Below are 26765 nucleotides of genomic sequence, written 5' to 3'. Positions count from 1 at the left end.
AACACAACCTAATGGTAAAGAGCTTTATGTTCATCACTGCATCAGGTTGCACCTTCCAGCCTTATAGACTTCAAGAAAAATACTTCCTACTCAGTCGTGGCCTAATGGACAGGGAGTCGAACCTGTAACCCGAAAGGGTTAGGGTCTCAGGACTGGCAGGAATTGTCGGTGGGGCGTAGTGAATAGCCAGCGCACCGAACCCCAACTGCTCCCCGGGTGCCACAGCACTGGCTGCCCACTGTGTCTGAGTTCACTGCTGCTTCGGGTGGGTTAAATGCAGAGCACAATTTCGAGTATGTGTCACCATACTTGACAAAAGTCGTCACTTTCACTTTTCTTTCTGGAGAAAATTTAAAATGCTTCTTGTATTATGTGGAATATATTTTACTATGGCAATTGGAAAAGCTTTAAAAATAATGATTTCAGCTCTTAGATGTATTTCCATTTAACATTAATGTCTTGTGTTTTTACAACTGCTAATTTGATAAAATAAGATCATATTAAGACTAATTATCTTAAATTGCTTTTACCATTAGCTGATCCACAATGATTGAGTTAATGGTTTTTTTGCTTATACAGTAGCTGCTGAATTTCCACACAGAGAGGTTTGCACTTTGCAGCCTATGCATCTTTTCAAAAGGTCATTTGTGTAAACTATTTTCAAAACAAGGATGCTTGAGACAAAAACACACAACTGCAGGTTGTGTGTGTGTGTGTGTGTGTGTGTGTGTGTTGCCGGGGACGACATCATCATCATCATCATCATCCCGACCCGACCCGACACTGAGACGGCGGATCCCCCGCATCCTCCCCCGCATCCCAGTGCACGGCAGCTGCAGGCACCGTCATAGGCTTTCATGGACCACATCATGTGCAGGACTCAGTAAAACCGCGACATTTTCCGTGCAACGTGCTCATCTGGTCTCTGAGTGAATAGGAGGATAATAACGATGAGGTGAGGGCTTCCGGTCGCCATTTTGCCGGTGTTTAACGACCTGCATGGAGCAGCCGATTAGCCGCTAAAGTCGCTGTGTAGACGGATAACGGCGACAGGATGTCCAAGCGACATCGTTTAGATTTAGGTGATGATTATTCGAGTAAAAGGAGGTCATCAGACGGGTATGTAACCGTAGCTTTAAGTACACGCTAGCTGCTCCGTGCTGTTTGTTGTTGTCCTGTTGCTAACTAGCCAATGCTAATGCTAGCTTCTGCTAAGTTTAGCCGGCTAGTTAGCGTTAGCACCGAGAGGCGTCGTTGTTCTAATTAAAGGATAACCAGCCTGTGTGGGCTTGTTGTCGGGATATGCAATGACCACGTAGCAGGGAAACGTTAGATAAGTTAGCGACTAGCTGTCAAACCACCGGCCTAGCCTTGTCCTAACGTGGCTACATGCTAGCTACATGCTAGCTAATCGTTGTGTGCACAACTTGGGGGGTGGGCTCTTAAATGTCTTGACACAAACTCAGGATGGATTTTAGTTGTTACGGCATGTGTGGTTTGCAGCACCCGTGTGCACATACGGTGTCTTTCGTTTGGGATCGTTGTACTGTCACGGTGCGTTCAAAGACTAGACCCAACAGGCCTTCAGGAGCTGGAGGACCCAGGCTGGAGCATCCCAGCTTGTCTCTTCTCGGGGATCATTAGTAAATATAAGTTGTGTAATTTCTTAAGAAAATGTAATAGCATTATATCTATAATTATAATGTAAAAGCGTCATATAACGTGACTTTTCTTGTTAAGCAGGAAGATGCTGCACATGTTTTACCAAACTATGGCAGCCAGTGTGATGCTGCAGTCTGCTGGGGAGGCAGCATAACGCAGAACTGACTACCTGAATTTCCCTTTGGGGATGGATAAAGTTTCTCTTATCTTATCTTATCTGGAGTGCTGACTGCAGCTTCCCCTCTGTCAAGGACATGAAAGATAGAGACAACCTGGGTGGTGTCAGTGTGATCTGTCTCTGCTCTCCAGTCTCACTGTTGTTTACAGCTTATTTTTGTCACACTGTCATAGACATGCAGGGACAAAAAGAAATAGAAATGATTGAAATATGAATAAGCAGTGGGTTTCAAAGTGGAATACACAACTTGTGTAACAGCAATGAGACAAAAATGACACATTCCCACCTTGCACACACCATCCTCCACATTTAGCCAGTGTGCAGCCAGCTTCACTGCAGTGGATCACTGGTCGTGTCATTCTTAAAGTCAGAAACGAAGTGTTTCACATTCAACTGCAAAAAAAATTACTTGATGTGGTTTGTGAACGATTAGTTTATTCGTGACCTTTGCATGCTGCACTTGATTAAGCTGTGCTTTTTTTGCCACAATGAATAGGAATGTGCAGTCACCTTTTCATGTGATTTTAAGAAAAGAACTTGACATGGGCCAAGATTCATGCACTGTTTGTTCCCTGTTGTGTCTTTTATCTTGGCTTAATCTCTTTTTTTTTTTTTTTACTGGATCATTGCTTGGCCTGAGTTGTTAGATGTGCATGTGTCCATTTTATGTCTGTGATAAGTTAAGTTGGTTGGTTTGCGTGGCAGCGCTTACTCAAATCTTAACATCCTGTATCTTATCATAGACGTGACCGTGATAGAGATCGGGATGAGCGATCGAAGGGCGAGGACCTCGACAGGGTTAGAGACCGGCACAGGGATGTGAAGTTGTCCGGCGTGTCCAGCAACCCAGCTCCAGGCAGTGGAGTCCTTCACAAACAAATTGCCATACAGCAGCAAATCAACCCCTTCACCAACCTGCCCCATACGCCACGCTATCATGAGATCCTGAAGAAGCGGCTGCAGCTGCCAGTCTGGGAGTACAGAGAGAGCTTCACTGAAATCCTGATGAAGAACCAGTCGTTTGTGCTGGTGGGAGAGACGGGCTCTGGGAAGACCACACAGGTAGAAAGACAGAATTTTTATATTTCTGCAGTACTAGCATAAAATGCGTTAGTGTTGCCAATTACCCCTATGTTTACTAAAATGTGTCAAATTAAATCAAAATTTGAAATTCAGTGATAAAATTGGTATAATAGTACCATTAAAAAAAAGAGGGTGCAATAAACAGATGATGCATTTTAATCAGTTTCTCTCTGCAGTTGATTCGCAGTATGTGGTTGTTAGATTTGTTTTAAGTTCTTGAAAGAGCTGGCTTGTCTGTTTTTCAAATTTGGATGAGACAAGATTAGAGTAAATCACTGGTTGAGCCTTGGCCTCCTCCTGAGGGGAATAAACTCTTCATCTTCCAAACACTTCTTAAATGAAGTGGGGTAATCTTGTCAGTGCTTCTGCCTTGATGCTACTAGTAAATCTGTATATTTGAAACAATCATCATGAATCTTGACACATTTAAGTTTAGTAATTGTTTCTTCGAATATAAGAGAGGGTGTTTGTGTAGTATTTAGCCAAAAAAAAAAAAAAGGTAAAACACAGCAATAGGAGAAGAATACAGACTATGATTGTACTGGGGCTACATGTTTCAGATGAAGCCTGAGTCACAGTTTTGTCTCTAAGTTATTTGTCCCACAGTTTCCAGGGAAAAGCATTCTTTAAAACAAAAACAAAAAAATACTGTTCAGTTTATTCAAATGCCAATTTACTTGAGGTTGCACACCAAGATACCAATTGAAATTGCAATACAATTAAACATTCAGCCTTACTGAGTTTTCCAACAAATCTGTTCTGATGATTAGGATCAGGTCAGCTAAGTACTAAGGTCAGATTTCAACACAGCATGTGAAATGTTTGTCTTCCAATACTGTCATTGGCATTAGGTTTCTTCTGATTGGGTGACATTTCAAAGACTGGTATGATCTGATTGATCCTTAATGGGAAGTTGTTCTGCAGAGTTTTGTAGTGGGTGTGTAACTTAGACTTGCAAACTGCTTCTGTTTTTGATCTGTAAGCAAGATATGCTTTTGCTTAGAGATGAAAGATTGAGCTTCACATGCATTTGCTTTGCAGATCACACCAAAGTGTAGTAATGCACTGCTGAGTACCAGAACTGTGTAATATTTTATTTCCATAGATTTGCACTTTGTTATTTTTTCGTTTTACTATCTGATCTGCCTTGGGTATATCTCACTTCTTTGTTTTTCATTTAAAGAAATCTTTTTGTGTGTTGGATATGCAGTCTGCTTAGTTTAGTAAACACAGCCTGACTTGTCTGGTATCTTTCAGATCCCTCAGTGGTGTGTGGACATGGTGCGCTCAATTCCAGGGCCAAAGAGAGCAGTGGCCTGCACCCAGCCCAGGAGGGTGGCAGCCATGAGCGTTGCCCAGAGGGTGGCTGACGAGATGGATGTCATTCTGGGCCAAGAGGTGGGCTACTCCATCAGGTTTGAGGACTGCAGCTCTGCCAAGACAGTACTCAAGTAAGAAGGCTGTTTAGAAATCAAAAGTCATGCTGGTTTACTTGCAATTCAAAGTAGAAGGAGATAATTGCCTTTAAGTTTTGAGCCATGTTCAATTAATTCATGTGTAGTAAACTGTGAAGGTCTGAATTTCTTGAGTTCCATCCAGAGTCTTACTCAGTGTAATTCTTCGTGACGAGAAACTGTTCATGTGTGATCGTTTCTGTCCTGCGTGTCTCTTACTCGCCCAGGTACATGACAGATGGAATGCTGCTGCGGGAAGCCATGAACGATCCCCTGCTGGAGCGCTACGGTGTCGTCATCTTGGATGAGGCCCACGAGCGCACATTGGCTACAGACATCCTGATGGGGGTCCTCAAGGAGGTGGTCCGCCAGAGGCCTGACCTTAAGGTAAACACTGTTTTCAGAAATAAAGAGAATTTATCCAGTGTAATTCTAAGAACAAGACTGTTTTTCTTTTATGGCCTTAGTTTCAGGGATAGGTATAGCAGTGTGGATTAGACATGGATTGGTTGGAGAGGTATTGTAAATTCTTATATCTTAATGTGACCATGTATCTACACTACTCGCCGTTCAGATTGGGATGGTCTTTCTTCACTTATATTTTTGTTTTAATTCTGGACGTGGTTTGGTAAAGTGCTGTCAACAGTATTTGAATTGCTTCCATAAGTACAGTGTCAGTGGACCCTTTGGTATGACCTAGTTTCCTGCATTATTTGGTCATAAAATGTGGCTTCATATTCATTGTAGTCACAAGTGTAAGCACAGAATGTTTTGAATCTAATAACACACAAACAGTTATAATCTTTTGTGTCTTTATGGAACACGCACATTAAACACTCTGGGCTGGGGGAAAAAGAAAGTGAAGCCTTGGATTTAATAACTGCTGGAACCTCCTTTGGCAGCAATAAGCTCAGACAAGCTTTTCCTGTAGCTGTGGGTCAGACCTGCACAGCGTCCAGGAGGAGGTTTGGACCTGCTGTGAGCAGCTTTGAGCTCATTCTGCAGCAGCTCTGTTGGGTAAAGGTCTGGGCTCTGACTGCACCACTGTACAAGCAGTTTTTTTTTTTTTTTTTTTTTGAAGCAGTACATTTACTTCTTACTACTTTACTACTTTAAGAAGCCTTGACACCTTGATTTTCCCTGTGAGGATGGCAGCTGTCCAGGTCCAGATCATGATGCATCCTCCACCGTATTTCACCGCTGGGATGCGATTCTTCCCAAACAATTCAATTAGTCTGCAAAATATTTTCTCAGTAGAGCCGTGGAGTGTCAGGGTGCTTGTTGAAGCACACAGTGATGTTGTCCGGCCTTTATCACCATGCCTGTTCACTGATTTGTGTGGGGTAGACTCACGAACAGATGCTATCCAGCTCCTGTAATTCCTTTAAGCCTGGAGCTCTTACTCTGGGCTTCTCTTTTACCTCAGTCATCTTAGTGAGATGTTCATTTTTAGGGACACGCTGACTGATTGATGTAAAAACTGTTTAATAAGTCCAAGTAGCTCTAACACACCTCCAGTTTTCTTGCATTGATTGGACTCCAGACTGAGTCCAGACTCGCGCTTCATTTACATTGTCCAGCTTACACAACCGTAGATCCAAAATGATTTTTGCTCGTGTTTATATATTTTGCTTGCTCCACTTTTTGCCTACAAAACGCTGCTAAAGCACTAAATATTACTTCCTCCTCAGATACATCCAGTGACAGCCCATGTTTATGTCCCTTTTCTGTCATTCCTGCTTTTTGTCACATTTTTCCTGACAGTGTCTCTGTGTCTGACAGCTGTGTATCTGTGAGGAAAGAGAAATATTGCTGTTAGGCTCCAAAATGCACATCTTTTCTGCACCGCAGCACCAGTGGAGATGTTGCCAGAGTCGGCCGTGTTTTAAGCAACAGCAACATGCCGGTGTGGATGGGAGCCTACACGTAGTCAGAAGTTTTATAGGCAGTGTGTGCCAGACATAATTCTCATGAAGCAGATGGATAATGACTAGTTGTTTGTCAGTGTGGAATCAAAGGTTAGGTTGTTGTTCACGGACTGTTAAATGAGGTCTAGGTTATTGGGAATGATCATCCACCCACACCCCTCTATCTCCTTCATCCCTATCAGCTACCAAATTTGAAAGTTTAATTTGCCTTGATTAAGAGCAATTATGATGTCTCGCAGAGCGTAAAGCGAAATGCCGAGACGCTGGCCCCTGAAAATGTTTGAGATTGAAAATGGGAGATGTGTTTCCCATCAGAATCCTAATGCGCTCTATCTAATGGCTCTGAAGAGAACATTGTGTACCCAACATCAGGAACAAGGACTGTCATATCTCTGTGTAGGTCAGTGACTTGGAGTGTAATGCCAAGTTCTTCACTACAGGCAGTGTTTTGGGTGTGTGCCAGTGCCCTCACCCTGAATTCTGATTCAGAGCATTACCCATCCTGTATAGCTTTTTGCACTCTTCATCTCCACTGTGTTGGTGGCAACCTTGTTCACTAAGCTTGTGTCCTTATCCCCAATCATCATCAAGCTATATGAAATGTTAACTCTCTCTTCACTTGAGTGCTCTGTCCCATAATTACCACTGCCATTTCCACTGTGCTGTCTTTACTTTTATCTTTTCTTTCACCTCTTTTATGAATATGTTGTCCCTCACAGACTAACGGTCACACTTCGCTCTCTCCGGTGCCCTTCTCTACCCAGGTCATCGTCATGAGTGCCACACTTGATGCCGGTAAGTTCCAGGTGTACTTTGACAGTTGCCCACTTCTAACCATACCCGGACGCACACACCCTGTGGAGATCTTCTACACGCCGGAGCCAGAGCGGGACTATCTGGAGGCGGCCATCCGAACTGTCATTCAGATCCACATGTGTGAGCAGGATGAGGGTGACCTTCTGCTCTTTCTCACTGGCCAAGAGGTACATCCCCATACATTTTTAATGACACCTAATGAAACTGTAAGCATGCCCTGCTTTGGCAGGTAGTTTTGGGTTGGGAGGATTTGGGTTTATTATGTTTCATTTTTCTACTTATTGATTCATTGTCTAGACTGTAAAATGTCAAAAAAAAAAAAATCAAAAGCTTAATACATTACAATATTGTCAGACTATCAGTAGCAATTCATTCATATGAAGCAGAGAAAAGTAGCAAGTCTCTGCATGTGAGAAGCTAGAGCTAGCAAATGTTTGATAGTCTCTTATCTAATTGATAAGCTGACAACTTGTTTCAGCCTTAGATACGTGGATCATGCTGTGTTTGTCCAAAAATAACACAAATTTAAACCCATGCTAAGATTTTATACATCTTCAAAGTTAAGAGTGTGCATATAATTCAAATTACATAGCTGAATTACTCACACACACACAGTGGCATGAGCACACACGTGCACAGGAAATGATTAATCTTCAGATAGATAGATGTTAATGCGTGTGACTGTCCCTGTATGGGAAGCCACCAGGATTTGCACAGTGAAAGGAGGAAAAAAAACGAGGGCTGACCCAGATTCTGCCCTTCCCACGAATCTCTGAAATTAAGTCATTTATTATTTTTTTCCCCTCCCTGCAAATGTTGTCCAGTGATGTGTAATGGAGGGCAGGGTTCATGCCCAAAATGATGAATTCGGTCACAGCTGGGTGGGCACACACACACACACACACACACATGCACGCACAAGCACGAGCACATACATAGAAAAAGCACCAACAAATGTTGCAGTGTCCTGATCACTGGAGGAGATGCCTGTCGGAGCCAACGCCGTCTGTGCTGCTGTGATTATTCTCACTAATCTGACAGAAAGGTGCATTTAGAAATAGACCTTAACTTGTGTAAATACATTACACATTACAGTGATATGACACATAGCCTTTTATTACTCAATACCAGTTTGTCATCTGCACAAGGAAACATGTCGTGTCTTTTCAGCTTCCCCAGTAACACGTTGTGACGGCATGTTTATTAGCAGTAATTATTTATCACTCCACAGGAGCTTGGCTGTTGCAGTACACCTACGTCAGTTTTTATTTGCCAAAGCAGGATCAATATGCAGTTTGTTATGAATGGGATGAAGTCATTGAAGGGCAGGGTGTTTGAAGTGGTCTCCTTCGGGGGTTGGTAATTGATTTCAGATTTAGTGGTATCCCAGCTGCTCTGGCGGCCAGAAACGCTGGTAGTCCATCCTACGAATGTTTGAAAAGTCTGGGATTTTTGCAGGCAATGTGTTAAAGATGTGTTTTGCAGTTAGATGTAATTTGTTGATTTATATTCCACCCCCCTTTTGCACTGTGTCAAGCTAAGGCATTACTGAGAGCACTCCCACAGTGAGTTCATTATCACCCCCTCCTAATTGGGTTAAAGAAGTTAATGTCTGGTAGGTCTGGCAGAGATGGGTGTTCAAAGGGTGCCGCTGCACACCCCTTGAGCGCTTCTTAACCTCTTCAGTCTCCCAGCAACTTTGATGTAGACTAATGATTGGGAGGCAGATCCATGGCAAAGCCATAGACTCTTTTTATCAGACGATTTAATTTCTAACAGACGAAAGGCAAATGCTCAGGACTCTTGCTTCCACGCAGTTTTCCAGTGATACATTTTGCATCCACAAACAAATAGAAGGGAAGCACCAACTCCACACAAGAAAGTCGAAACATATCACAGCTGTTGAGCAAAGATAAGTCCTTATATTTAAGCTTCCCCCTCAGCTGCTAACATCAAAACATGAGGACTGGAGTGGCGGGGGGGGGGGTTGTTTGCTAGTCAAGAGGAGTGCCTAAATGTGGCAGTTATTAGCTTGGCTCTAGATTGTTGCTTCTGGGGTCGCAGGAAGAGCTGGTGGACAGGTTCCCAACACTGGCCAACGGCACCTATGTGTTGGGACACACACACACACTCTGTCTTCACATCCCTAAGGGACAGCCAGCCAGCTTGCTTCCAGCACTTTGGCAGAGGTTCATTTTTTTCTCCATGGCAGCTGCTGCATCCAGAGGCTTGATAGGCTATTAATACCCAGGCTAATTTTACCAATCCATTCAGATTTAGCGTTTTCCACTTGTCAGTGTGTTGATTAAGAGGCACATGGCCATCAGCAGGGGTTGACTTAATCCACCAAACAAGGGGACAAACAGGGCTAATAACACTTGCGGTCCGGAAGGAAAACAGGACACATCACTGTGGCGATTTCTCATGTCAAGACAAGTGTTACTGGCTTTAGACACTGGTACAAATTAGGCTTCAGTAATGCTTGACCTATTAGTAACACACTAATGTTTCTAGAAAAAGGAAACAAAATGACTAAGATGTTAAAGGCTGTTTCTGTTGTATGGAATAACAAAAGCTCTAATGGTCTTAATCTGAACATGACCACCAGTAAAATAAGTTTGAGCTGCATTTTTCCCATGAGCCTGCAGGTGGTGCAACAGTATAGGCTGTAATGTGACAGATATAGTTGCTGCTTCCTGAGGATTCACTGGTTGTTGTTAGGAAAACAAAGAAAATGGTTCTTAACAGTGGGAGTTGCTTAGAAATGAAAAGCTGCTGTGTGCTGTGTTGGGTCATACTACTACTCACAAGTATGAGTCTTAAAACGTTTGTGTATCAGGGCAGGTAAAATAAAACAAGATTTCCTGTGTGAGTGATGGAGGGTTGCCCATGGAATATGTGGGCGTATTCAGCACAGCTAATATTGTATTCCTATAGGTCTTTTGAGAATAGACCTACGGGTCCAGGCCTAGCCCTGTGCTCACCACCATGCTTCCTTATTCCTGGTGCTGCTCAGGTCCTCTGTCTGTCTGCCAGCCCACCAGCTCTAGAACGTTCAGCTTCACTAAACTGATCTGCCATGATGTGCCGCTGGTTATGCATCAGTGCTGCAGTCTCATCTCACATTCCCCTCTACAATACTGCGCTGTGGAATAATGAACCCTGTTTGAGTCTGTCTGGCTCTGTGTGTGTGCGCGTACTGAGCGTGCGCGTCCATGTTTTCCATGATTGCTGCATTTGACAACAGAGCCACGGGGAGTTCAGCAAAGCATACTGCAGTCCAGGTTTAATTTCCTCCGTCAGATGGAGCGATAGTTAGAACAAATGTACTGTAGCAGGGAACCACGGTTTCCCTGGCCGCTCCCCTTGCCTTCCCCTATCATCCAGATTCACTGCTATTGTTTATCCAGGTGTTGTTCAGAACCTGTTTGATTTTGCTGTTTGCCTATACAAGTTGTGCCGAGATTAATTGTCGTGCTTCAATCTTTCAGGAAATTGATGAAGCCTGCAAGCGAATCAAGAAGGAGGTCGACGACCTGGGGCCTGAAGTCGGTGATATCAAAATCATCCCACTGTATTCCACACTGCCTCCACAGCAGCAGCAGAGGATCTTTGAGCCGCCCCCACCCAATAAACCAAATGGTGCCATCGGAAGGAAGGTATAACTGCCTTGTTGCTATAAAAACACTCAGAGGGGGAGGATGAAGCAGGGAGTTTGAGGGGGAGAGTAAGTGAGGGCTGATGTAGAAAGGACAGATGGGGAATAAGGTGGGTAAAGAAAGAGAGCTGGAAGGTAGGGGCTGAAACTTTTTTCCCTTTCTCAGCTATAGCGCAGAACTGACTCACACAACATATGCTGCTTTTGTCAGCATGCGATTCTCTGCTCTAAATTATAACTGGGGTATTACTCACGCCCTCTGAGCCTGAGGAAACTACTGCATTCTCAGTCATTTTTATCTTTCCACTAAATTTGCACAGGCCCTGCTGCTTCTCAGAGAAGAGGCCTGAGATCTCTGCTGTCTGGAACCATGGGCTATAGACAAACAGGACATTTCTTCCTATACGTAGTATGAGCATCTTCAGTCACTTAATCTCAGAGGAGTGGATGATTATTGATACAGACATGGGACAATTCGTCTCTTCTGTGTGACAGTTTCTATTCAGATGGGCTCATCAGTAGTGGAGTAGCAGCACCACCTGTGCTGCCACGCTGCTGGCCAGGGATCTGACAGAATATCATCACTGTTAGCGAATGAGCAAACATTCACCCCCAGCATCTGATAGGGGACGGTGTTGATGAATGACTCATTGCTACAACCCCTCTAATTCAGGCAGATCGGTCTGACATATGAGCGGCAAAAATATTTATGGACTGCCAGATTGGAAAACATTGGGATACTTCGAAAACACTCAATTCAACTTGGATTTTGTGAATATAGGATTCATTGTGATGTGAATAAATATGAATTACAAAAAATGTAGAGATGTATTATTATAACAGGGATTCCGTCTGTAATCAAATGGCCCAAACAGAGGGTTTTCCTTAGGCGTTTGGATCCAACATTTGACAATATAGTCTTGTCTCACTTTAAAGTCTTGAGTTTGTAGTTTCATCTCTTAAAGCTTTCTGTTTGAATGGTGCTTGTGTGCAGTGCCAGCTTCACAGGCTCAACATTCTTAGTAGTTTGATTACCCAGTGTTGGATAAGATCTTTTTCCAAAGTTCAAGTATCATTCCCAGTGTTTGCCTCTGCTGTTCAAAGGGATGTTGACATGAAACGGGGGCGTGCTTGCGTAGAAACAGGCTTGAAGATTACTTGTTCTGCCACCTGCATGCTTTTATAAGTTTGCATATATAGGTCGAAGGTGATAGACCTAGGAGGGGAAATGTTTTTTGTTCTGGCATTGGGCTTCTTGAATTGCAATGGTTGTGTTATTTGTCCGCAGCATCTGCCAGGTTCTTCATAATTGGATACAGGAATAAAGTATCATGTTAACTTTTCACCGACGAGGGCTGGACGTATACCGTCCACACGACCAGTTTGTCAGATACCTGTCAAATTAGTCGAGGTGGTATCTGAAGTTGCGTTTCTTAAACTGAATGTGCTTCTCCTTAATGTCTGAGTGACTGATCAAGTGAAAAATGCAGAGATGTCATCCAAGCCTGCCCAAGAGGAAGTAGTGAAAAAGAATTAATGTTCGCCGCATCTGCCTCTACGCATGCTAACGACTGCATTAGGCACCCCCAATTAACATAAAGCACTAGCTCGTCATTGCTCTCTTTCTGCAGGAAAGCCACTGATCTTCCATTTTTGAACAGTTTAATCATTTAGAGGCAAGGCAGCAATTGGCTAATTACAAACAAAGACTATAATCTCACTTTGCTTTCCAGCATCTCAAAGATTGTCTCGAACAAATGTGCTGTGATGAGCGTTAGGTTTGTTTTCAGCATTGTCACGTTTGGAATATTCCCTCAAATGTCACTCCTGATTCCACCACATATGCATTTCAATGAGCTTTGAATGCGGGTGCGTCAACACTGCTGAAGGCACGTTCTCTTTTTCCCCAGTCAGGGAAAGGCTTTATTTGTCAACAAGGCTGTATCTCCCGGCAGGGATTGTGAAAGATGGCGTGTGTTAGCCATAGTACTTGCTCTCCTGCAGGTAATAACCCAGAAATAACATGCAGAGATGATGCTCTAATGATATTACTGATGAAGAAGCCAGGATTATCCAGTGCAGCAACAGACTGGAAGGAGCCAGCCTGCGTTCAGTGTAATGGCCCTAGCTTGGATAATCCTTCAGAATCAATGCAGTCAGTGAGGCCACCCATATGATCATGAAATGTGAGAGGGTGTCGTGTGCGGCATCTGCTGGAGCAGTGACTGTGTCCTAACATGCAGGACGGCGCGACCTCTGCTAGTCCATTTTTTAACCGGACTTTGAAGCATTCCATGCCTTAGATTCCTTGCTGGGACACTGGCATATAGTGTCTGTCGTGAGACACCGTCTGATTGCCTTTTTTGGGGCCAGCCACTATAATTTCAGACTGCCACAGTGTGGCTAATTGGTTTCACAGTGATGGGATTCCTCTGTACTTTTGGGCCACTGATAGCCAATTTCCACTGCAGGAACTTAACAGCCCGTAACCTGGAGTTTCGAATTACCCAAACTTTTGGTATTAGGTTCTTTCTTGCATTTTCACTGTAATTCACAACTTGTGTTTTGGATCTGTGCCATCAAAAAAGGCAATGACGCTACCAGCATTGATGTGAAAGGTGGTGTTTTTTTGTTTTTTTTTGTCTCATTAAATTTGTTAAAACAGTTTAAGTGTTCAACCTGTCAGACCACTAAATCGTTTTTCGGTGTGTTTCAGTGCACACACTGTGATCTGTTCACATTTTGGCTACCAAAGCTGAATTGGTGCTGATGGCTTACATGGTGTATTTCATTACGTGACAGTGTACCTTACCTTTGAACCAAGCAGCTAGTTGTGTGAAAGCCCTGCCAAGATGGCTGTTATTCACAGAGCCTGTATTATTTGCTGCTCACGTCAGTCAGATCAGATCAGATCAGGACCTTGTTCATTATGAGTACCCAACCACTTGCCACATAGTGCTGTCTGCTGAGTTTTATGTGGCTGCTTATTGTTACCTCTTCATTCCTCTTGAATTCTAGGGTGAATGTTTCTTTCAATGGGTGAGTTACCTGAGGTCAGGTGCTGAGGTGCAGTGGTTGTCTCTGGCATTAATAACTAAACAGGCATCCTCAGGCTGGAGTGAAATCCTCGCTTAAAAGGTGGGATTTAAAGTCTCTAAGGCTCACAGCTTGAAGACAGCTTGAAGAGGCACAGCCACAAAGGAAGTGTGTCAAGTGTGGAAAATTGGTTCTGTGGACCTGTATCGGCAAAGACTACAGAGAGCAGTTTGGTTTTGTGCTTGGAGTTTTATCATAAAGACCACCATGAAAGCAGACAGCTACCACCAAATAACTCTTTAGGTCAGCCTGCAGCTTGTTCCTGTCTTGGTAGATGTTGAGCAAATAAGCAAGATTTTCAAGTGTGTTAAGGCAGTTTTCCAAACACCCACTTCCATATTAAGCAGTGACACTGGAGTGGCACTTGCCAGTAGAGTGGGCAGCAACCCAGCCACCACAATCTGAAGTGCTATGATGAATGTAGACTCTGTCCAGTCTGTTTCGACTGTTAGAAAAGCTGAACTCATCCTAACGGCAGTCGAGGTTCGTGTGAGAGCAGCTGCAAATCTGTCTCCCTCTCCTCGACTTTGCCCTCGTCCAACTGTTTGTGTATATGCTGACAGCCAGAGACCCATAGGGTGTTGTGACTCATTTGATTTTTTTTTTTTTGGCTCAGATTCAGTTGTCATTTCTCATAGACAGCCTTGCTATAGGGGATAATTGTAATAGAACAAGATGTGAGGCTGGGAGTGCAGGTTCAGTTTCCCCAGTTGCCTTCTTCTCAGGAACCAAGCAGCTTTTTATTTTCCTTGTTTTCCTGACTTTACCTCCCCCTCGCTATATTTCTCTGCACAAACACAGTTAACAATGGCATTTGCCTTGATGCTTAAATCAACATCTGCACCACACTGGTAAGTGAATGTTCACATAAGCCTGCTTCTGTATTATCACGCTTTTGCTTTCCTCAATTTTCAGGTAATTGTAATTGCATTATTACATGGCTAGCTGGATTTAAAAAGGAGGAAATCAGTGGGAATTGTTGGCACAGAGGTGCCATTAAGGAAGTTAAAGACAGACTCAGCAGTCTTGTTCTTTTCAGTAACATGCATCTAGCAAAGCCATCTTCACTGTAAACTTTCTGCTCACCACAATTTCCTTTTTTTTGGTCTCAGCAAATTAAAAAAGTAAACAGTGGTTCCATGTAGTAGGATTTTCAGTGTTCTGATGCTCTTTTTGTCTGTTGTAATCAAAAGTGTTGGATGTAAACCATTTCCTGTCAGCTCTCCAAAGCTCCTACATAAATATTAACAGGTCTGCTACGGGCATACTGTGTTATTTTTCCAATATTCAGGTCAGGAACTTTAAAAATATTTCAAACAAAAGTTAATGCAAACTCGTGCAGTGCAATTTGCCGTTTGGTCTTTGAGGCACAGCATTGACAGAGCCAGCATTGCATTGCACACAGCAAGAGCCAATCAGCAACAATGAGCAATGCACAGTTGGCATGTCTGCAGACAGCAGTGCTCCACATTTTGAGAGACATGTGCTGGGTTCACATGAGAGCTACAACAGCCCTTATTTGGGAGAGAAAAGATGCTTGGATGAAAGCCTTAACCATTGTTGAGCTCTCAGTGTGTTAAAAAGCATGCCACCTAAGAGGAACCATTATATCAACTATTTTCTGTGATTTTGGGAACAGCTTTTCAGGAGGGAAGCTGTCATCTCAACAAAACCAGCAACATGCTGAGGAGAGGCAGACAGAAAACCCAAGCACCCCCTACACACACACACACACACACACACACACACAGAGATAACACACAAATAACACACAAAGGCCAGAGGTAATGCATTTAGATGGGACAATGAGCACCTAGCCAGCTCTCTCCACAAATACATTGACAGCACATTAATGTTGACTGGTGAAACAGTTGTGGTACTCCCTGTTGGGCTGCATTAGACAGCGTGTGTACAGAGCACCATAGAGAGGCATCTGTACAAGCTTCTTCAGTCAGCTGGCTCACATCAGGGAATATTTTTCAAGTTAAAGCAAAGCTGATGTCTGTACTTGTTTGTCTCTCTTCCCACTCCTGCCGAAGAATCAGTATGATTTCTGAACTCCTCCACCATAGGAAAGCACTAGACTTTTTGATTGCACAAAGCACTTTTGAATATTTGAATTACAATACTTCACTGAAGGAAATCTCGCTTTTTGAGCTTTCTGAGTTTAAATGCCTGCTGTTTGAATGGTTCTCCTAAATGTCTGATGATCATACATAAAATTGATTAAACACTATTCTAAGGTTTGTGGTCTAGTCAGTCCCTCCAAACTCCACAGATCGATTGTTTCTTAACCCATAACCAGTGTTCTCCTTTCCAACAGGTTGTTGTGTCAACAAACATCGCAGAGACATCTCTCACCATCGATGGCGTGGTGTTTGTAATTGATCCTGGATTTTCCAAGCAAAAGGTTAGCCTCCCCCCACCGCCTCCATCTTCTCCCACCACTCTATCTGCTGCGATCATCTGCGTCTGTTGCCTGAGAATCCCCAGATAAACACAGCAGTCCACACCTGACAGCAGCAAAGATGGAAAAGCCAGTTATTTATTCCTCTGACATTTCACCAGCCTGGAGCCAAGTCCTACACATGGCTCAAAAAAGACATTATATATTTTCTGTGGTGGACTGTGTGTATATGATATTGTACGTTTTTGTTAGCTGCTTGCTTGGTATTTAACTGTTTATTTCATACATCTGCATATTTTGTCTTTCTCTTTTCCCATCAGGTGTATAACCCACGTATTAGAGTGGAATCACTTTTGGTGACAGCTATCAGCAAGGCATCCGCCCAGCAGAGGGCAGGTCGTGCCGGGCGGACATGTCCAGGAAAGTGTTTCCGCCTCTACACAGAAAAAGCTTACAAGACAGAGATGCAGGTAATAAACAAGGCAATTAGAGAATTATTAGAATTATTTGACGTGCAAACAGGCAATTGATTCTCATAGCTCATATTCTTCAGTGCAAGTGCTTTGTATTTCCCCAGAGTGGCCTCCTAGTAGGAAAAGTTCTCTATTATGCACTATTTGCTATTACAACTCCATGATAGCTGACTTTAGAGGTCGGTGCTAAACCACAGCATCTCCACCCTTCCCTGTCCTGTGCTACTGTAACTACTACTGCTTTAAGAAAGTAAAATAGCCCTTTAAGTGCACTAGGCTTCTGCTCTGTGTTTAGGTTAACATGAGCGATGCATGAGGAGATGATAATCACTGTGATTCATTTATGATGAATTGTTCCTCCTCCTCCTCTTGCACCTCTGACCTGACACAGGACAACACATACCCAGAGATCCTGAGGTCGAACCTGGGCTCTGTGGTGCTGCAGCTGAAGAAGCTGGGTATTGATGACCTGGTGCACTTTGACTTCATGGACCCCCCAGGTTAGTATGGAAAAAAAACAAAAAAAAAACCTAAATACTTTTAAACCTCAAACACATTAGCATTCAGTCCCATTCAGAAGCATCAAACTGTACAATATTTAAGTTGCCTTTAATGTTGTGATCATTAAAATTTGAATGTAGTAATTATTTAGTACATTAAATTAGTGTTTTCATGGCTGTTAACTGCACTTGTTGTTACTGCTAGTGGCACAAACCAACAACGACACGAGGCTTATCACTGCATCAAATATCAAATAATACCAAGATCTTGATTTTTGGGCAATGCCATTTAAATCAGTACAAAGGGAGTGAGAAGCTGCTTGGAAATCTAGCAACATTTAGTTCACCAGTGGTTGTTTTCATGTGCCATATTAAATCAGGGTTGGCTCTGTCATGTGGGAGCTTGAGAAAGATGACAAAGCAAAGATAAAGTGATCTTGGCAGACATCAAACACCGCACAGTGAATGTTTGAGATTTGGGGATAAGTGCTCTGACAGACATGGACTAGACACAGTAGTAGTGCAATTTTTATGAGCAGTCTAAGTTTCGATTGTTGTTGTTCAAAGTGAGAAAAAGTGATGTGTGGGGTTAGTACTGAGCCTGATCTGTCAGTTTATGTTCTGGCTTCTTTTTTTTCTTCTTCTTCTTCTTCTTCTACTGCATTATGCTGGATCTACTCCAAACCTTCTCTCATTGAGGTGCAAACTTGTGGCATTCTCCAGCAGAGCGTATGTTCCTACGTCTTCCCGAGGAGACCGCCCCTGCTGTCCCTATCCTTAACCTCACCCTCCCTCCTTCCTTTTCTCACCATAATATAGTTTTCATCTCACCTCTGAGATTAAACCCATCTCTCCCCGTCCACTGTGGCAAACGCCATTTTGAGAATGAAATTGGTTACATCAATAGCAGTGCTATCACCTTGGCTATTGCCTTCCCTTTATATTCCTCCAGTGAAACGTGACTGACCTCCGCCACCACCTGCACATTTCTCACAAAACGCAAGGGTAAGCGTCAACATACGGGATTGGCCTTGTCTGCTGAGTCTCACTGCCAGCAGTGGGGTGAAGGAAAAGGGGAGGATTACCTTTTATTTATTTGATCCCCTTATAGCAGAAGGTTTCTCCTAACTAGCTCCTGAGCGTACTGGAGCCTGGAGTTAGTTGGGTGCGACAAATGAAGTCTGTCTTGAGCGTATGAGAGTTCCTGAGCGGTTTCTTTCTAATATCCAGTTACAGGGGATCAGTTTTGATACGCTGTGTCAAAGGCCTACCTTAGAGTAAATGGACAGGTCAAAGCAGCATCTATGGAGAGTTGAGAAATACAAGATGGCTCAATAGCAGTATGTGGCTTTTGGGGATACAAGTTTTTTTTTTTTTTTTTTTTTGTTGGTTGAGCTGCTTCATTAATCATTTTTTTGGCATGTTTCAAATTCTAAATGAGTGAATAGGTCGACATTTTCACAATCAGGGCCCCTGGTGTGAAGCTATAGTGTTCTTGGTGTTTTAATTTCAAGTGAGCTGAATTTGCGTTTGAGTCCTCTCAAGCCCCAGACGTCAGTGGCTTTTCTCTTTTAATCTTGTCTGTAGTATTATTGGGTCCCGTGATTTTCCTTTTACATAGAAACACTTGGATATCTAGTTTATTTCTCCCTTTGCCCACCTCCGTCCGCGCTCACTAAACACAGGAGCGACAGCGTGAGGAGCCAACCAAATGGAAAATCCAAAAGAAATCAGTAGCGATTTACACAAGGACTTGCCTGGCTGGGATTCATTTGCCTTGTGACATTTCCAAAGAAGTACCTTTCAAAGCCACTGTGGTTTAATGTACCTTTAGCCTTTTGTCTCATTGATTTGGCTCTTGGTTAATATATCGTATTTTTGTGTGTTGAAGCAGTCAATACTTACTTTCTGATGAGCTGCATTGGGTATAGATTGAATTTCCACACTGGTTCATCATGCTAGCACTACTTGGAAATCAGATTTTCACCTTTTGTTCAGCTCCCACATGAGCCCTTGGTGTGGTAAGTAATGTGGCCGGCAATCACTTAGTGTAAAAAAAAAAAAAAAAAAAGTCGCTTTGATGCCTCAAATCAATATTTGTTAATCATAAAAAAAAAAATGCCTCCCTACTGTTTGAAATTGAATTTTTGAAAACATTTGAGAGAAATGAAAGTGAACAGGCGCTGCAGCCAGTGCTCAAAGCTAATTTTCAGTTAACATGCAACTGGTCATTAGGCTTCAGCTCTCGGGAGCCAAAGGTCAATAATTGCATCTGGAGGAAAAATCTTTTAACCAAACGGTGGAAGCCTTTTGTGTTGAAGCATTAAGTAGAAAGTTCCCCTGTAATTGCATTAGTTGTTTAGGATTGCCTGAGCGAAGGATGAAAAATGAGCTCTGCCATGATTACTTCTCTGCTAAGTTGCTGTCTGGTGTAACTCTGGCCATCACATACAGAGGAGCCTTCTCATTTTAATTCACCTCATGCTCTCTGCCACCAAACAGCTTCCCTTTGTTTCATTGTCTGTGTCTTTCCTTAACTCTCGTTTGTCTTTGGTTAAAGGCCCGAGCACAGCAGGTGAAGGAGCTCCATTGTTTTCTCGGCTTCTTCTTCCTCTTCTTTTTCCAAGTAATGTTCATGCTCTTGAAAAAATAGTTGGTCTTTATGGAGTACTCATATTTGACAGGGGTTTTTTTTTGTTGTTAGCCTCATGCTTGATGCTAAATTAATCCGATTGTGAAGACATACACAGAGAATACAGTGTAGTTTTTATACCCTCAGCCAGTCAAATGTATTGGAAATCTTTAAATCTGCCTGCCAAGTATGTCATATCATCATTGAATGTCTGAACAGTTCGAGCTAATGTTTTAACGCTAAAGCACATTATTGTATTAACTAGTGTTACTGTGAAGGGCTGCAACAAAGGATTATTGTCAATATTGATTAATCTGTCAATTATTTTCTGGATAAATCGTTTTGTCTGTCAGACATAGAAACAGGGCAATATGTCCATTGCAGTGTTTCCCAGCCTGAGGTGAGTTCTTGTCCTGTTTCATCTGATCAATAAACAGAACAGGAAATTCGACCAAAAAGCGCAGGTTGTCACATTTGAGAAGCCGAAGTGGACAATGGTTGGTGGTTTTGCTTGGAAAAAAAATACTTGAAGCAATTCATTGATTGTCAAAATAGCTGCAGGTTGAATTTGTGTGTATGTTAATCGTTTCAGGTCAAAATGTGAACATGTGGTACAAGAGTATTAATCAATCCTTCCAAATTGTTCTCAAGTATTTCTGCGATGAAAGATTGACAGCCTTACAAATGTCTCTGTCTGTCATGTGTGTGCGTTTTGCCCGTGGGGCTTGGGATGTTTTAATGGCCTGTCTCCCCCGGTCTGTCTCCTGCAGCCCCAGAGACCCTGATGCGAGCCCTGGAGTTGCTGAACTACCTGGCAGCGCTCAATGATGACGGTGACCTGACAGAGCTGGGCTCCATGATGGCAGAGTTCCCCCTGGACCCCCAGCTGGCCAAGATGGTCATCGCCAGCTGTGAATTCAACTGTTCGAATGAGATCCTCTCCATCACTGCCATGTTGTCAGGTAATGCTCAGGACCGGCCTGCTGTGTGGGTCCGAACTGCTGCTCTTTCCATTTCCTCTGCTCATGGACCGTGTGTCAGAAATGACCAGTGAGCTCAAAGGAACACACAGCAGGTTTCTTATCATCTATGTCTCTGAAATGTGTTTGCATTGTTTGATCCCTCTATTCATTTTAGTTGTGTCGCTATGAGGACTTTAATAGGGTTGTTTTACTCATAGCAAAAACTACAAGAGTAATGTGTACCTACTGAACTTAACTACAAGCCAAGCAGAGGATGAAGTCAGTGGTGTCAGCTATTATTTGTGAGGAAGGAGAAAAATACATGTCTGTACAAAATGTATAGGTGTAGCTGGAGCAGCACTGGTGTGCTACAGCAGTAATTGCACTTTAGGCTTGCCAAAGCAGAATGCTGCTCATTGAGATGAATCTTGACGCCTTTGAAGGGAGTGTGAGGGTATTTGAGAGTGGGGAAATGGATTTAACTAGCTGCTTGGACATGGTGTGCACATAAAGCAGGTGTTTCAGGATGGCAGGTTTTTGCTGAGTTCATTAGAGTAAGCAGCAAAAGTACACCTGAGAATGGTGCCGGCACAGCAACCAACCATGGGGCTCAATAAATACAGCTTTTACCCATTAAAGCCGCAATCCAGCAGGTTTGACGTTAAGCAATTCAGAGCAGGTTCACAGCGGTAGAGGCTTGAACCGCAGTCCACCAGCTGAATTCTGTGCTACTGTTTGATCTTGCTTCAGTATCAGGGCTGTAAGATGAGATGTTTGTTAGGGCCAGGCATCACATGCCTGCTGTATCTGCTGTGCAGCCATACTTTAATGCATCAGGATGGAGACACCCATCTGCCTCCCCTTCTCCTTGACCCTCCTCCTTGCCTGCCATAAACACTTGGCATTACAGTGTCCCCTGTGAAGTGCTCTGTGCCTCTCTTGAACCGAGGCCTTAACTTATCCCTATGGGCGGCTGTGTTGGGGCCTATACCAACCTTGTTTAGTCCCACAGTGCTTCGTCCGACCCACGGAGGCTAAGAAGGTGGCTGACGAGTCCAAGATGCGCTTTGCCCACATTGATGGAGACCACCTGACGCTGCTCAACGTCTACCACGCCTTTAAACAGAGTGAGTGGCCCCTTCGTACACGGTGTGACCACTAGGTCGGTCTCCAGTTGTCTAAACCAACCCTTGTCTCACGCAGACCATGAGTCCACTCAGTGGTGCTATGACAACTTTGTCAACTACCGCTCACTGATGTCGGCAGACAACGTCCGCCAGCAGCTGTCCAGGATCATGGACCGGTTCAGCCTGCCGCGGCGGAGCACCGAGTTCAACAGCAGAGACTACTACATCAACATCCGCCGTGCGCTGATCACTGGCTTCTTCATGCAGGTCGGTGGGTTTAGAGCCCGATTAGCTATTTAATCACCCATTTGTTTAGCTTTAGCTTTTATTTTCTCCTAAACTGCTCGGATTTTATTTTTGTCACACAGGAAATCAGTCTATAGTGTATGTTCAGCTCCACAGCTAGCCAAGTGTGCTCTTGTGGAGTAAGAGCATTTGAAAAAGTGTTCTTGTGCAAAATGTTTGTACTGACTCAACTCGCACCTGAGATATTTAGCAGAAAGGATAGTCCAACCCTTTCAACACACAAACACAAAGCCGCTTGGTTTTAAACACATAACAAGGAATCAAGTCAATTTGTGCTTCACTGAAGGAAACAAATGGCATTTTGTAAGAAGCCATTTTCAGGGCTACCTGAAACAAGCAACCTGACAAGTTGAATTATGGCCTTAATATTTAAATATTTGTCAACATTAACCTTTATCTTGGAGACAAATTTGCTGCTCATGTTGGAGCTTTCACCGTATTTGAGATCATGTCTTTGTTTGGAAAGGCCTTTATTGAGACTGATTACCTTAGTTAATCACAACAGCCACTGCACTTTCACCAAGTATCTGCAATGTCGCAGAAAAAAACCCGACTCACTGCCTGGTTATAAACAAGTGTGGCTGCTTTTTATCAAAGCATTATTAATTTAAAGATTAAAGATGGTTCAGCTGTAGTTTAAATAATTAAATTAAGCAGCAATAAATGTTTTAGTTGTTTTTATTTTCTTTCTGTCCATGATCTGGGTTTAAATGTTGTTTTTTTTTTTTTTTATCCCTCTCTGTTTCCTGCTCTGTGCACAGGTCGCCCACCTGGAGCGCACCGGCCACTACCTGACAGTGAAGGACAATCAAGTCGTACAGCTGCACCCGTCCACTGTGCTGGACCACAAGCCTGAGTGGGTGCTCTACAACGAGTTTGTGCTCACAACCAAGAATTACATCCGCACGTGCACCGACATCAAGCCGGAGTGGTAAGTTTTAGTTGGAGCTGTTTTTAATCAGGTCAGATGTTTCAGACGAGGCATGTAGAGCAAATAATTACTGGAAAGTTCACAGAAAAGATCATTTAAAAAAAAAAAAAGCCAAGCCTCCTTTTTTTGCCATATTAAGTTTTTTCAGTGTACCTTCAAAGTGCTGAATTTTTCTGTTGAAATGCTTGTGTCTTTGTGTGTCACTGTGGGTGTGTCCTCCCATCTTTTAAACCTGTGGGAGGCAGTTTGTAAAAATAAAAACAGATGAGTCCAGTGTGATCCAGGCTACAAATCGTACACTCTGACCCAGGAAAAAATACAAACACCCTGACACACATCAGCACCCACACCTGATGTTTTCTGTGTAAACCTGTGCACCAGTTCATCACCCTCTTCAGCGTGTCAGGACGCACCTTTGTCCCATTTCTTGGCGTCAGCGTTATTCTTTTGAAAAAGTAGCAGTTTTATCACACTCACTTCAGCTGTGAACAGTGTGTGTGCTGAAGGTTTGAGCTTCACCTTTCTGTCTGCAGTCTGACCAGTAAATCCACATGTTCAGGTGACAAAACCAGAAAATATTTGGCCATTTCTGCCTCACGATTACTCAGATAATCAAAGCCAGTTAATTTATCATCGATCAGATTTTCAAGTAAATGTTTCAACTCTAAGCACAACCTAAATTAAGAAGAAAAAAAAAAAACAACACACCAGTGTGTTCACATGCCTCTGCTGCTGCCTGCATGTCTCCTCACCCTCTGTGACCTCGTGCATTTACATATCAAATCTGTTGTGCCTGCATCGAGTATGGAAGAACAGTGCTCTGCCACAAGTAAACACTGAACACAGTGTTTGTGACTAATGTTTACTTGCTTTCTTTCCTAGGCTGGTGAAAATTGCCCCACAGTATTATGAGATGAGTAACTTCCCCCACTGTGAAGCAAAAAGGCAGTTGGAGCGTATCATTGCAAAACTCTCATCCAAGGAATACACGCAGTACTGAGAAGGTTTGCATGTGCTGCAGCAACATCCTCAATATTTGTACAAAACAAAATCTCAACTCATCTGAGCACTGTGTTTTTCTTTCTTTTCACCTCGTTTTAAATTCTATTTTTGTCTCATTGGTTTTAACACATTTTCATAATTGATTGATGGATTGGGTCCTGTTACTTCTGGGGAGGGAGGGGCACTTTCTGTTAAAGCACTACTATATATGGATCACATGACGTCATGTGTTAGTCATTAACCTTTGCTGTCCGTAGCACGGTGTTTCATGTCTGTTTAAACATTCCTCTTAAAGTCATCAATAACTCCGTCATCAAATCCCAGCTCTGGATTCCTGGCTGTTGTTTTGCTCCTAGAACTGAAACATTAGTCCATGAAGAGAATTTCTGATCAAATGTTGTTTAAACTGGATTTTGATGCATTTGCACATTAATGTGTAAAGAGCAGCCTGGTCATCTTAATGAGAATGACTTTGTAATACAACATTTTTTGGTGTCAGCATGAAGAGAACAGGACAATCTGTGGGGAAACCTGTCACTTAACACACACACACACACACACTGAGCAGTCAACTTCTAACCTTTCAAACCCAGCTCGTCTCCTTGCTCTTCGGGGAAGTTAAATCTTCTTCCTGGGTATTGATAGCTTCAGAAACAGTTGGAGTGAAGGGGAATGTTAATTACAAATGTTTCGGAGCAAGAACAGTGTGAAATCCCTGCTGTGCTGGAGCCTGTTCTCGTTGTCCTGCTTTGTGTCAGCAATTCTCTAATGTGGAAGGAAAAGCCTGTAGCTTGGGAGAAGCACGAATTCGAGGCTCTGCAGTGACCTGAAAAATATCCAGGACAAGTTAGTGGCAAAAACTTGAATGTTTTTATTATTACAGTCAAACTGTGACTGTCTTTGTCAGCATCTGATGCCAAACTTGTGCAAATATCTTAGCAACAAAGAAAAGAAAGAAGAAACTTTCTTGGGAAGCTTTCCCCTCTCGTTCTGTGGGTCAACAGCTTAACAAGCTGCCTGTGGGTGGCGGAGCGTGAATTCCAGGAAGAGTTTCTACAACAGGAATTGTAAGAAGTCTCTGAAGATGTAGGGGGGGACCCTGCCTGGTAGCTCAGTTCATTCTGGATCATTGATAGGGGAGCATCCTGGTCCTTTGACCCCCCCACATGCACTAAAAGTGTCTACTTGGCAAGTAAGTGGCTGTTTGTAGCAGGTGAAGTGTTTTGCCTTATTTGTTTTAGCTATACAGTCACTTGGTTTTTGCAGCTGGGTCGTGCATACGAGCATTTTAATTTCTTAAGTGGGCTCTCACAGGTCAAAGTGAATTTCCATCACGAGAACTGCACAGCCTGCGAAAACAATGGCATAACATTGTCTGTCCGCATGGCAAATTATGGGAATGGAGTTTTAAAAAAAAAAAAAAAAAAAAAAAATGAAGGCGTATACGAGGCTGAGTGAGTCTTCACTAAAAATGGACTGAATTATATCCTCCTTTTTGACAAGTCTTTCTTTACCTCGTCTCTCTTGACGCTCTGTGTTTTAAAGTTGGTTTTAAGGCAGTGATGCTGCAAATTTGTTGCATGTTGTTGAATTTTGTGTGTGACAAAATAATCTAAAGGATCCACTTTTAGCTTCTTTCTTTGTTTTAGCTTTTCCACACATTGTATGTTGCATTTTCTGACATGAGGCTTGTTATTTTCGTAATTACTTAAACAGGAACTCTGCTGATTTTAAAGGTCGGTGTGTTTGCAAGACTTTTCCTGAACTACTGATTATGTGAAAAAGTGTTATGAAGCGTTTTAAGTGATTTAAGTGATTTCCTCTAAGTGATTTCATTTGAGGCAGCAGTGATCCAGTCTGGAGACCACGAGTGTGACAATAAAAAATATGAAATCTGAAGGTGTGGAGTTAGAAACTGAGTGTATCAGACTTCTGTAGCCCACAGCTCCTCTCTGCTTGAGGCTACATTACCTGCTACTACACTACACCTGAAACTGTACAAACTGTATGTATGTAAGCTGCATATTTGATGTTCTAATCTCTAAATGTTGATTAAAATCAATTAACAGTTGCCAAAGTAATTTTTTTTTTCCTCAATCAGCTAAACAACTTGTCTCAGCTGTACTTGTTAGACTCTAGCTGGACAGACATCTGTGGAAGAATTAGAAATAAAAAGGAGCACAACCAGGTTTGAGCTACACACCGTCTCAGCACTGTGGAAGATGCAAACCATAATCTCATTTTGTTTTCATTGCTTTCTTAGTTCACCTTTTAAAAACTATTCATTGCAGCTCTTTGTGTTTTCAGGTATGTCGTAGTATTTCTGATATAACTTTGCTTTCCTTTGTCCTGCATTTCAACTCTACATGGATTGTGAGTGAATGTACATCACACTGACCTAAGGATAGAGGCAGAAATGAGCCAGTAAGCGTTTCTCTCAATCTCTGTGGTGTCTTGGAGTAGGCAGGCAGGCAGAGATACTAGACCCGCTAAGGGAGTTTTAAATTAAGCCTGCAGATTGTGTAATACGCTAAGTCAGGAAATTAGCAT

At 42.9% G+C, this 26765-nt stretch overlaps 1 protein-coding gene across 2 annotated transcripts; it reads left to right on the top strand.

Moving 5' to 3' along the window:
* The first annotated feature begins 784 nt into the window (after positions 1 to 784).
* Positions 785 to 26286, top strand: dhx15 (DEAH (Asp-Glu-Ala-His) box helicase 15). 2 transcript variants are annotated; one of them, XM_026327505.1, is made up of 14 exons: positions 785 to 955; positions 2584 to 2902; positions 4181 to 4374; positions 4605 to 4764; positions 7070 to 7288; positions 10613 to 10780; positions 16199 to 16285; positions 16603 to 16752; positions 17147 to 17255; positions 20658 to 20849; positions 21854 to 21976; positions 22053 to 22243; positions 23044 to 23213; positions 24096 to 26286. In XM_026327505.1, exons 1-14 carry the CDS (start codon positions 951 to 953, stop codon positions 24211 to 24213), a joined length of 2205 nt encoding a protein of 734 aa, XP_026183290.1. In that variant the 5' UTR covers positions 785 to 950; the 3' UTR covers positions 24214 to 26286. The 2 variants fall into 2 exon arrangements, with proteins under 2 accessions (XP_026183290.1, XP_026183280.1); XM_026327495.1 differs by lacking the exon at positions 785 to 955 and adding an exon at positions 966 to 1119.
* Positions 26287 to 26765: the final 479 nt, after the last annotated feature.

Source organism: Mastacembelus armatus, chromosome 18 (genome assembly GCF_900324485.2).
Source record: "Mastacembelus armatus chromosome 18, fMasArm1.2, whole genome shotgun sequence".
NCBI lineage: Eukaryota > Metazoa > Chordata > Actinopteri > Synbranchiformes > Mastacembelidae > Mastacembelus > Mastacembelus armatus.
Note: the sequence above shows the minus strand (reverse complement) of the source record. Positions and strands in the feature narration are given on the sequence as shown.

Bases quoted from the DNA above. Each gene is read 5' to 3' on its own strand.
- dhx15 (XM_026327495.1), top strand. From the start codon at position 1,055: ATGTCCAAGCGACATCGTTTAGATTTAGGTGATGATTATTCGAGTAAA. The intron at 4,375-4,604 runs GTAAGAAGGCTG...TTACTCGCCCAG, and splicing joins TCTGCCAAGACAGTACTCAA to GTACATGACAGATGGAATGC. The intron at 10,781-16,198 runs GTATAACTGCCT...CCTTTCCAACAG, and splicing joins ATGGTGCCATCGGAAGGAAG to GTTGTTGTGTCAACAAACAT.